Raw genomic sequence first — 12,141 nt, 5'->3', positions numbered from 1 at the left:
GAAAATGATGATGGAGTCAAGTATTTCTTTGTTGTGATCCTGATTATTTACAAAAAATGTAACCACATCCTGTTTCCCTGAATACCACTGGAATCAAACAACAGGAGAAAGTTATTTGCTCAGAATTCCAAGCCTTTTTCCAGCCAGCACTTTACCCAGAATGTTCTCTCTTAAGCCATGTCTACACTACCACTTATGTTGGCAAAACTTTTGTCACTCAGAGGTGTGAAAAAATACCCCACTGAGCCAGCAAGTTTTGCCGGCATAAGCCCTTGTGTGCACAGCACTATGTCAGTGGGAGACATTCTCCCGCCAAAATAGCTACGTCCACTGGTTGAGCTGATTTTATTATGTCAACAGGGAGCTCTCTTCCATCAGCATATTGCAGCTACACAAGTGATTTTACAGTGATGCAGCTATGTGGGTACAGCTGTGCTGTTGGATGCTTGTAAATGTAGACATGGCCTTAGTTTTTCTTGGGGTGATACTGGTGTTTTTCCAGCCATCATGGCTTCTTTCCTTCTCTGATATTTCTGCTGCTTCTTTCCCACCCACACAGATACACAGCTGCAACCAGATCAGTCCCTTGTGTTTATCAGACCCTTGAGAAACCGCATGGCTCAGCCACTGCCCAGACTTACATGCAGTCAAGTCATTGGGCAGTAGTTTTCCATTGTTTCAGCTATTATTAAACAAAGGAACATTTCATTGTGCCCTCTTGTAGCTTGAATGGAAAGTGGCTCCCCCACCCAGGAGTTTCAATGGAGTGGTGTAATTGCCCAGCCCCCAACATAATATAAAGTGTTTTTATAGTATTTGCAGGAGGGAGGGGAAGCTTGTATTTAACCTGTTTGATCTAAGCACAGAGGGCTAAATTCTGATTTTACTTGCACTGATGAGAATAACTCCCTTTAAATCAAATTATTTCAGATTTACACTAGTGTAACTGAGATCCAGATCCACAGTCTGACCCAAAATCTTTAGTAAAACATAAGCAACACAAACTACTCTAGCCTCTGAGATGTGGCTATTATTATATTCGTAATAATTACTAATTACTAATATTATTATTATTATTATTACATTAGTAATAATGCTTTTAGTGCTAGTGGTCTTGTTCTCATTTAGAGTTGCCATGACCATTTGTCCTGTGATCAAAGAAATTATAATATGGATTACCTACCTGGACTTGTCTTTATTATAAAAACTATTTCTCTTGGGACTCTTTGATCCTATGCCGAGGCTAAATTATTATACAAATTTGTGCAATGTTGTGATACTAGCTACAAATATGTTACTGAGAGATCTCAGAAAAGAACTACCTCCAACCCCAGTTACATTGGAAAGGGTTTAAAGACACTGGTTCATTCTATCTATGGATAAATGTCCCTTGCCTCCAAATGATAAGTATCAGGAGCCTGAATCTCCTCTTGCTTACATAGGTTTTACATCAGTATAACTTAACTGAATTTGACAGAGTTACTTAGACTATTGTTCAAGACACTATACAAAACCTGCTCCCAAGAGCTTTGACCCAGATTTTTAAAGATATTTAGGCATTGTCTAACTGATTTAAGAATCTAAATCTCATTTTCAAAATTGATTTAGGCACCTAGGAGCCTAAGTCCCACTGACTGTCATTGGTTCCCATTGATTTTCATCTTCCTCCACAGCTCATAGGTTGCAGTCATGGAGCAGCTGAAGCGACGCTTCGAACCCCCCCTATTTGCATTAGCTAGACCATCATCAAAATTAATCAAGCCATAGCAGAGTTCGTTTACTCAAGAAGAAAGGGGTATTACTCACCTTTCAGGATTTGGCCCAAACTGACTTTCAGAATTATGGGCAAGATTTTCAAAATTTGATGTCTAAAGTGAGGTTCCTAAATCCACATTTAGGCACCTAAACAATTGATAATTAAAGTTAATGGGAGCTGCAGGTGCTCAGCAGTGCTGAAAATCAGGCCAAACTTTAGGCATACAATGTATTCCTTGTATATAATAAAATTACATCAAAGAAAATACTAGACTCTATCAATTTCTACTTCCAATTGGAACCTCACAGGTCTCTGAAGTTTGACTAGCTGCTCAGGTTGAAAAGTTGCAACACTAATTACAAATTAGGAATAAAACAAATACTATGAGTCAACAGTGAGCCACCAGTTTGCTCTGTTGCCAAGAAGGCTAATGACATTTTGGGCTGTATAAGTAGGGGCATTGCCAGCAGATCGAGGGACGTGATTGTTCCCCTCTATTTGACATTGGTGAGGCCTCATCTGGAGTATTGTGTCCAGTTTTGGGCCCCACACTACAAGAAGGATGTGGAAAAATTGGAAAGAGTCCAGCGGAGGGCAACAAAAATGATTAGGGGACTGGAACACATGACTTACGAGGAGAGGCTGAAGGAACTGGGATTGTTAGTCTGCAGAAGAGAAGAATGAGGTGGGATTTGATACTATCCAACTTTCAACTACCTGAAAGGGGGATCCAAAGAGGATGGAGCTAGACTGTTCTCAGTGGTACCAGATGACAGAACTAGGAGTAATGGTCTCAAGTTGCAGTGGAGAAGGTTTAGGTTGGATATTAGGAAAAACTTTTTCACAAGGAGGATGGTGAAGCACTGGAATGGGTTACCTAGGGAGGTGGTGGAATCTCCTTCCTTAGAGGTTTTTAAGGTCAGGCTTGACAAAACGCTGGCTGGGATGATTTAGTTGGGGATTGGTCCTGCTTTGAGCAGGGGGTTGGACTAGATGACCTCGTGAGGTCCCTTCCAACCCTGATATTCTATGATTCTATGATAGTCTGTTGGACCCCCAGTGGTCCATGGACCACAGGTTGAGAACCTTAACTATCTCTTAGCTGTCTTAAATGAAGGATGCGTTCATACATCAGTTTGAATGAGGTTTTAACTCAATTAATAATAAGGTTTCATCCAGCTTATAACATTATTTATACAATACTAATTTTGCTGAGTATTTATAAAGTATTAAATTGCAATAAAGCATATAACACTGACAGACTGGAGCTTAGTGCACGAGTCTCTACTGTATAAGCGAAAAGCTAATTGACTATTAGCTGAGGCTGTAGATCAGACTCAATCTCTTTCTCTCTCTCTCTAACTGTTCTCAGTGCCACTAGATGGGCAGAACACCACACCCAGGAGGTGTGTGGGTTGCATACATATGCAAAAAAGAACAAACACCAGACAGCTTTTTATGTTTTGCTTTTTCTTAGACAGAGTTAGCCTTATTTCCTTGGCAGTTAAATTAGTCAATATCCTGCTTAATCAAGAATCAATTAATGGTTTTATTAACAGCTGGAATCTGTTTTGACACTGATAAATAAAACATATCACAATCTGTAAAATGCAAAGGTAATTTTTCTGCATTTTATAGTTTTTGTAATTTGTTTTGCCTTTGTATGTGGTGGTAATCAATAGAACGTATATTTTATTTATTGGCATTTCTATAGACCTCATCACAGCAGTATTTCAGCATCTTATAAATAATGAATGAAACATCACAACTCCTTCTGATGAAATATATTATTATATAGGTGAGGAAAAGGAGGCACACAGCGATTAAAAGGTTTATCAAGATTACATAATGAGACTGTGGTAATACTGGGAATATTATCTAGCTCTCCTGCGTCTCCATCATGTACCTTAGCCACAAGACTATCCTTCCTTCGAGGGTAAGGATAATTTGGCAATGGTTGTCTTCTTTATACAGAATTCTGTAAGGTATATGTTAAATTTGGTTGTATTGGATTACAAATTATGGAAGTCTTAACCACTAATGCTTCAGGAAACACTTTGAAAAACTTTGTTTTGAAACAGTTATTCATATTGTTTACCCATTTTTACTAATGACTTTGCATGATATCAGGATATTTGCTTTGAGCAGGGATCGGCAACCTTTGGCATGCGGCCCACCAGCGTAAGCCCCCTGGCGGGCCGACCTGGTTTGTTTAAGCCACGTCTGTAGGTTTGGCCAATCGCAGTTCTCACTGCCTGTGGTTCGCCGTTCCAGGCCAAAGGGGGCTGTGGAAAGTGGCAGCCAGCATATCCCTCGGCCCGCACCGCTTCCCGCAGCTCCCATTGGTCTGGAGTGGTGAACCGCGGCCAGTAGCAGCTGTGATCGGCCGAACCTGCAGACGCGGTAGGTAAACAAACTGGCCCGGCCTGTCAGGGGGCTTACCCTGGCGGGCTGCAGGCCAAAGGTTGCCGATCCCTGGGTTTGAGGATCATCTACTCCTGCTGTCCATGAGATCCTGAGATCTAAGATCTCCTGCACGGTTTCTCTAGATTTTGCTATGTTTGCTAGACCTTACATTTTTATTTAAAAAACGAAATTTCTAATCCCCTCTGGCAGTAAAGATACATCTTCACAATGCATATCAATATACTGCTATCATTTTGTATCAGTCTGCCCTCATATATGCACGTGAAACTCTCACTGAAGTCAGTGGGACTTTCAGATAAATATTCCATCTTTTTACCGAGGACAGAGTGGCTCGGTGTAGACAGTATTTATTAGCAGTTAGGAAGTCTGAGTTCTCTTCTTGGTACTGACCTTGATTCTCTGCATGACCTTCAGCACTGAAATTCTCTCTACCTCAGTTTTCCCATGTGTAAAAAGTGGTGATCGTATTATTTACCCACCTTTGTCAAGTGTTTAGAGATTACATTATAGGCTCTTTGGTGCAGGGACTGTCAATATATTGTGATACAGGAGGGCCAGGGAGCAGTGGTAGAGTGTTAGAGGGGAAATATATAAGCTCAAGGCTAATTAAGGCGTGGTTCCCTGTAGACTAGGGAGGGTTGCTGCAGGTTAATTGGAGCACCAGTTGTCAATTAAGGCCCTGTCAGGAACCTAATAAAACCCCGTGCTTCAGGCAGTCAGAGGAGGACTGGGACTGGAATTGGAATGTGTGTTGTGATGACCAGAGAACTGAAGTAAGGGAGACTCCCTCCCCGCAGCATCTAAGGACCGAGGGTAACCCCACCTAAGGGGGATGAGGGAAACCCCCAGGGGTTGAGAGTGGCTGGGACTCAGAGTGAGGAGCAAACCCTCCCCTGCTTCCCTCCTCTGTCACCTCCCGGGCCGCTACCAGGGTCCTCAGTGCCCAAGAGCAGGGGTAAGGGGTGGCATCGTAGCACCCTCCCCCTCTACACACACAGACTAAGAAAAGTGCAGGACCCACCATGTGAACATTAGCCATCTTGTCACAATGTTATTTGTTTGTACAGTGCCCTAGCACATGATCCATGATTGGGGGCTCCTAGGTGCTGTCATAATAAAAATAAATAATAGTTTGTGGATGAAAAGTATTGGTAAGTGCTAAGTCATTATATTACTGCAGCCAATCAGACAGAAACTGAAAAGGAGAAGTTTGAATTTCCTGTATTCACCTCAGTAGTAATGCGGGGGCGGGGAAGAGGGTGCTTGGAGAGGTCACCATTTTGCTACTGATATCATACCAGAAACATTTAGGAATTGAATCTATCATCACTTATATGGCATTGCAAATGGATGTGGCACTACAGTAAAATAGACTAAAGAGAGTCCCTGGTCCAAACAACATATTCTAAAAGCCAAACTTGTTTACAACAAAGTATAGACCCAAGACAGAGGGCCTTATTCCATTCTTACATACATCAGCGTAAAGCAGGAATAACTACCCTCATGTCAGTGGGATTCAGTATAAAATTGGTGTACATGAGAACAGAATCAGGCTCAGAATGAGATGTAATGCTATAATGTTAGTGGAACAGGTAGACCTTCAGGAGATTTTTGGAGGAAGAGGGGTTCCCAGTGCAGATGAATGTTATAGTCATGACATTTATTGGAAAGGTTTTCAATAGGTCTTTAGAAATGATCAAATACTCTTGATCTTGACAATGGAGATGTTTATTGCTGTTCTTTAGAAGTGAGAGTAAAATGGTGCTTACACTGTTATTGTATAAAGAAAACCCTGTTTCTGTGGAGTGGTTTGTGGAACTTTAGTAAAACTTTGCCCCATCATCAGCAAATTCAATTCTGCTTAATAAACTAATAAATATGTTTGAATGTCCTTCCTTGTGTCTTACAATAACTGATGTTGAAATATGAATGGTGCTAAATAAAAATAACTATCTGCACAGTCATTCCCTGCAGATGTTCCTAATAATGATATGAAAGGTAATATTATAAAATATGAAGAATATTTCTTAAAATAAGCCTATGTATCACTGATAGTGAAAACATACATACACAGAGAATGCAGTAAAAAGAGACCATACTTGTAATTAAAACATATATTTTCTATCTAGGGTGCTCTGTTGTTCACTTAGGATCCAATCCCAATCCCTTTTGTAGTCAATGACACTTTTGCGATTAATTTTAATAGGGGTAGCTAATCGTAGGTTAGAGTGGGTATCCATATGAGAGAAAGGGAAGATGCTTGTGTCACTTCTAGAGGTGACAGTGTATGTGACATTTTCAGAAAACTAAGCCATTTTGTAAGGAAGCTCTTTAAATTCATTTGTACCCTTTAACAGTATGATGACCTGCCACACTGTTCATGAATAGAGAATCCTGTGCTTTCTGATTTTCACTTTAAAGTAATTAACTCTGGGAAGTATTTGCCAACCTCCATCTCAAAAACACATGCTAGCTGCTCCACCTCTCTCTGTCAGTTTTGCACTGCTTCTGGTCAATTTGCTATTAAGGTGTGATACAAAACTGAAAGGGAAAATGCTGGGGCATAGACATAGGAGGAAGCTTGTCAGAGATTTGGCAGTTTAAATGCCAGAAGGCTTGCATAGGGTGTGATTTTTTTTTCTGTTCATATCTAGTGTGGTTCAGAAATTTCAGTTAACACAATACATTTGGCAATAAACAGATGGTGTCTATTTTGAATTTTTTTATCAATTTGTTTAATGACTGATTTGAAAAATACAGGGGAACTAACAAAAGTATATTTTCTTTTAGATGGGAGATGAAAGAAGAGGGAGCTCTGGAAGAGGACGAAAAAGCTATGGTGGAACACCTAAAAAAAGTTTATTTCATACAGACCCCTCTTGCCTCAGAAGATAAAGAAGAACTGTCACCTTGAAAAGCGTTTGTGTAGCACTTTCTGCTGAATTAAACATTATTACAATAATTGTTTAGTGATAACTGAAAAAAATCCCTCTTATGCATACATTCAATGGCTAGAAAGCAGGGGAACTTGTATCTGGACGAGTAGCAGTTAGAAACTAAAGGATGTTGCTCTATTATTGCCTAGTCACCCCCTTAAAACAGCAACTGTTATGTGTGTGTGGTAGCCAAGAATAATGTGAAAATGCTGTGTTACACGGTAGGACATACCTTGGTGCAGCAGAAACAAGAAGCTGAAGGCCAAATGAGGAACTGTTTTTAAAGCATAAAACCACAGCATTATACATACTACTACTTTGGACATTTTCCAGCCTAAGTTTGCCAGTATATTACAGATGTCCTGTGGGCATCCAAGTGTATCTAACCCTATGTGGGTGTGCCAGAGGTTAGAGATCAGAGCTCAGGAAGCCTCTTCCCTAGTTCCATCCAAATGCACCCTTATGAAGGACTGCTCAGGTTAGTGGTGACAGGCTCCCCAAAGAAGGGGAAGATTCCCAAGACTGTGCCATGGACCTGACCTCTCACCTCAGCATCCACCTTTCTTTGTGGAGTGCAGCGGATACGCCCTTGTGAGTGACTGTAGCAGAGGCTGCTTTAGTGGGTGCTTCCTCGGAGAAATTGTGGCTGCCTCAGGCATACCACTCCCACTGAGGTAGAACATCTCCTCATCCACCATGCCATGGGGCTCAGACTTAAAAGCACATTGTTCACAACAGCTTTAAAGTTTAAAAGGCTTTAAAATGCATGCTTTTATTGAAAACAAAACAGTTCAAGTGCAGACAATGCTCCAAGAACCATCTTAACAGTGAACTGAGAAATGAAAAATCTATTTTTCCATCCACTGTTTCTTTCTAATGTAAGTATAGTTAAGTCCATTTTCAATGATAAACCCTTTACAGCTGTGTTATCTGATATTCATATCAGTCATAGTCAAAATTTGTATTTTCATCTGAAATCTCCTTCAAGAAAACCAGTTTTTAAAAGCTTTTTAGATGTCCCTGTTGTTGGCTGCAAGGAAGGGCTCATGAACATTGCTCTATTGTAAAAAAAAGCCAGACTTTTTTATACTTACTTTTTTGCTTTGGAAGCATGGAGTTCTCGTTTCCCTTACTTTGCTGGAGAACACTGACAAGAGCTTAGTAGGGCTGTGAGCTGAGCTGTAGCTCTCCCTGCTCCATTTCCTAGGCAGGAGGAGCTGGTTCTTACAATCAGCACACAATGGGTCTGAATCTCCTCTCAGAGGAGTTTTTTATTGGTGTAACTCCATTGAGTTGAACAGAATTACTCCTGATTTACAATGATATAAACAAATGGAAAGATGGACCAGTGTGACCTCTCTTTTCCAAAGGACCTTGGTAAGATCACGTTAAGACCTAAATAGTGATGCTGCATGAGACTCTAATCTAATCCAATCTCCCCTGACTGGTCATATTTCTAATGTAGACCAGACATTAGACCATTTCAGATGATATCTGCATCTCATAGTCTTCCAAAGATCTTGCCTGGGTCCACCAGCAAAGAGGGAAATGAGGCATTGATATTTCTAAAGTGTTAAAAATAGAAATGAAAAAGCAGCCTTTTTTCACTTTGAGACAGTCAGTATACATCATAAAGAAGTGCTGGAGGGTAAAAACAATTTCTCCCTGCTTTGGATTTCGCTTTTAAAACCACAACTAAGCTTTTAAAGCTTGAAACATGGATAGCGAGATTCCCTAAAATGGTAGATGCAATATGCTGACAAATGAGGCATACATGCTCCTAGCCATATTAATAATATGTCAAGTGGTTGGAGGTCAATCAGCATACTTGGATTAGTCTGTCCTATTCTGTCAACTGTTATTTTACTGTGTAGAATAGCTAATTAATTTGTTATTGTATAGTCATACAAAATAAGGGCTTGTCTACACAGAGAAGTTGACTGAAATAGCTAATCCACAATAGCACCCCATGTGATGCTCTTATTCCAGAATAAGAGTGACTTTTTCTGAAAAACTTTGGAAGTAGATTAAGGTAAACTGGAAAAAGGCACTCCACTTGGGGAGTTACTCTGGAATAGGTATAATGCTTTAAATTGACACCCTCCCTTAATCCAAAATAAATGTGTGGGCAAGCCTTAAGAAATACCATTCTCAATACCTCCCTTCAAAAGTTCACTCAATAGCAACCCAGTGGAAAACTCTGGGATAGTTACATCTTCCATAGTAGGGATATATATATTTTTAATCTTTACAAAGTAAAGCTAAAGAGATGGAATCAGCACTCTGAATAAAGTCTGAAAATGTTCACAATATCTTACTCAGATGTTTTTCTTGTGCAAATCTACTCTGTCTTCATAAACCTAAGAGTATAAACTAATTCATATTTGAAGCTGAAGTTTCCCCTAAACCATTAGTGAGGAATGCAGGTATAGTCCATATGAAGTGTTCCTTCTCACTGGCTCTCAAGATGTAATGGGGGAAATAACTTGTACTGAGCAGACACTTTTGCAACATTCTGTGTTTGTTTTTGAGTGGAATTAAGTCTGAATAAGAGCAATGGAGTTTAAAATTATGATTGCTAAATGGAATACCATTGATTTGTCAGAAAGACTGTTTATTTTATTTATTTATTTTGAAGGAGAGCAAGAAGTAATACTTAAAAGAGGCTGCTTATTTTTACATCTGTTTCACCTCCATCTAAAATTAAGAATATTTGTATAACAGGACCCTGCTTTCCTTAACTTCCTCCCATAAAATAGTGTCTGTACACTATATTTAAAGTTCAGTTATCTCCAGAAATTACTTTCATTTTTAAAAGTGACATATTCATACTCTTATAACTATTTGCTCCCTTAATTTATATATTAGCTCTTCTCATATGCTTGTTGATCCAAGACTGGCTTTCACATATTTACACTCATTCTTAGTTGAGAAAGGCTAGGAGGTGAAATATAGAGATTTTAGCAGAGTGAATTCACAAGAAAAGGAAGATATAATTGTAAAAGATATAGGAGTTTAAGGGCCAGATTCACTCCGGTGGTGCTTCACTGGTGTAATCTGACCCCATAGCCATGCAAATTTTCCTGGAAAGACCAAGTGTAAGGATGTCACAGGTGGCACTGGTCCTCTAAGAGTAAAGAGGCTAGTGCACCTGTGTCTGGTCAGCTGACCCTGGGCCCTAGAGGAAGGGAGATTGGATGAGTCGAGTATGAGAGTTAGTGAGGAGTGTGGGGGAAAGAGAGAAAATAACAGAAAGCACTCAAATATGGGGCTCTAGCTGCCTGAAAGAGAGGCTGCTGAGAGCAGAGTGCTCTGCACGGGCTCACTGGGACTAGGGAGACAGGGAGAAGCCTGGATGGTGGGAGGAGGAAACTCTGGAAAAAGAGGAAGACCCAGGGGAGTGCCACTGTGCTGTACATGGGGCATGGAGCTTGGAAAAAACGTGGGAGGGACGTGAGACTATGATTAAGCCCAGGGTGGGTGGATATTGTTTGCACTGTTGTTTTGTTTGCGCTTTTCAACTCTAGAAGGGAACTTTGGGGTAAGCCCGAGAGCCCACCAGTCTGAAGGATGACTGAGACTGATGAAGACCCTGGAGTCACAGAAGGAAATGGAGCTTGAACCTTTTAAATTATGTTATTGAACTTTATTTGAGGATTTGCGCTGTCCATATTAATCAATTACCCCTGGGTGTTATTAGCCTAAGAGAATGTTGGAGAAGTACTCTTGAGGAACCTGAGAAGGGAAAAATGAGGGTGGGGCACCTGGAGGACCATGCCACAGTATGAGGGTGCACGCTGACATGATGATCCTATGACAAAGGGGCTTCTGTTGGGTACAACTAACATAGCCCTGTCTTGATGGGCTAACTCATCAGAGTTACCTTAACATGATAGGAAAGTCCTCTGACTGCTCAATATAAAGGGAAGGGTAAACACCTTTAAAAATCCCTCCTGGCCAGAGGAAAAACCCTTTCACCTGTAAAGGGTTAAGAAGCTAGGATAACCTCGCTGGCACTTGACCAAAATGACCAATGAGGAGACAAGATCCTTTCAAAGCTGGAGCAGGGGAGAAACAAAAGGTATCTCTGTCTGTGTGTTGTTTTGCCAGGAACAGAAAAGGAATGGAGTCTTAGAACTTAGTAAGTAATCTAGCTAGATATGTGTTAGATTCTGTTTTGTTTAAATGGCTGATAAAATAAGCAGTGCTGAATGGAATGTAGATTCCTGTTTTTGTGTCTTTTTGTAACTTAAGGTTTTGCCTAGAGGGATTCTCTATGTTTTGAATCTGGTTACACTGTAAGGTATTTACCATCCTGATTTTACAGAGGTGATTCTTTTTATTTTTTCTTCAATTAAAATTCTTCTTTTAAGAACATGATTGCTTCTTCATTGTTCTTAAGATCCAAGGGTTTGGGTCTGTGTCTGTGTTCACGTATGCAAATTGGTGAGGATTTTTATCAACCCTTCCCCAAGAAAGGGGGTGAAGGGTTTGGGGAGGATTTGGGGGGGGGAAGACGTTTCCAAGTGGGCTCTTTCTCTGTTATATATTTGTTAGATGCTTGGTGGTGTCAGCAATAAAGTCCAAGGGCAAAAGGTAAAATAGTTTGTACCTTGGAAGTTTTAACCTAAGCTGGTAAAAATAAGCTTAAGGGGTTTTCATGCAGGTCCCCACATCTGTACCCTAGAGTTCAGAGTGGGGAAGGAACCTTGACAGTTGGGTACAACTAACATAGCCCTGTCTTGATGGGCTAACTCATCTGAGTTACCTTAACATGATAGGAAAGTCCTCTTACCGCTCATTAAGAAGCAGGCTAACTAATTTGAAGCTGTCTTTGAGTGTAGTACAGGAAGTCTAGTCTACAACATAGCCAGCTGATATGGCTGTAAATATATTACCCTGCATCTTAGTGAACACTAAGAAGGCTTTCTGTCATATTTGAATTAACATAATTGAAAAACACACCCTTTGTACATATCAAGACAGGGCTATAGGGGCTTTCACACCACTCCTCTCTCTCAC

At 40.4% G+C, this 12,141-nt stretch overlaps 1 protein-coding gene across 11 annotated transcripts in view; it reads left to right on the top strand.

Annotated features, from left to right (window-relative positions):
• Positions 1–9,429, top strand: part of KIAA0825 — a 417,931-nt gene extending 408,502 nt beyond the window's left edge. For all 11 annotated transcript variants that reach the window (XM_084628509.1, XM_084628508.1, XM_084628507.1 and 8 more), the window contains one exon: positions 6,974–9,429. In XM_084628509.1, coding sequence (XP_084484635.1) covers positions 6,974–7,097 — 124 coding nt within the window. In that variant the 3' untranslated portion in view covers positions 7,098–9,429. The remainder of the gene's footprint in view (positions 1–6,973) is intronic.
• Positions 9,430–12,141: the final 2,712 nt, after the last annotated feature.

The sequence above is a fragment of the Lepidochelys olivacea genome, assembly GCF_965140295.1.
Source record: "Lepidochelys olivacea isolate rLepOli2 genome assembly, chromosome: 5".
Classification (NCBI taxonomy): domain Eukaryota; kingdom Metazoa; phylum Chordata; order Testudines; family Cheloniidae; genus Lepidochelys; species Lepidochelys olivacea.
This window is presented reverse-complemented; position numbering and strand designations above follow the sequence as displayed.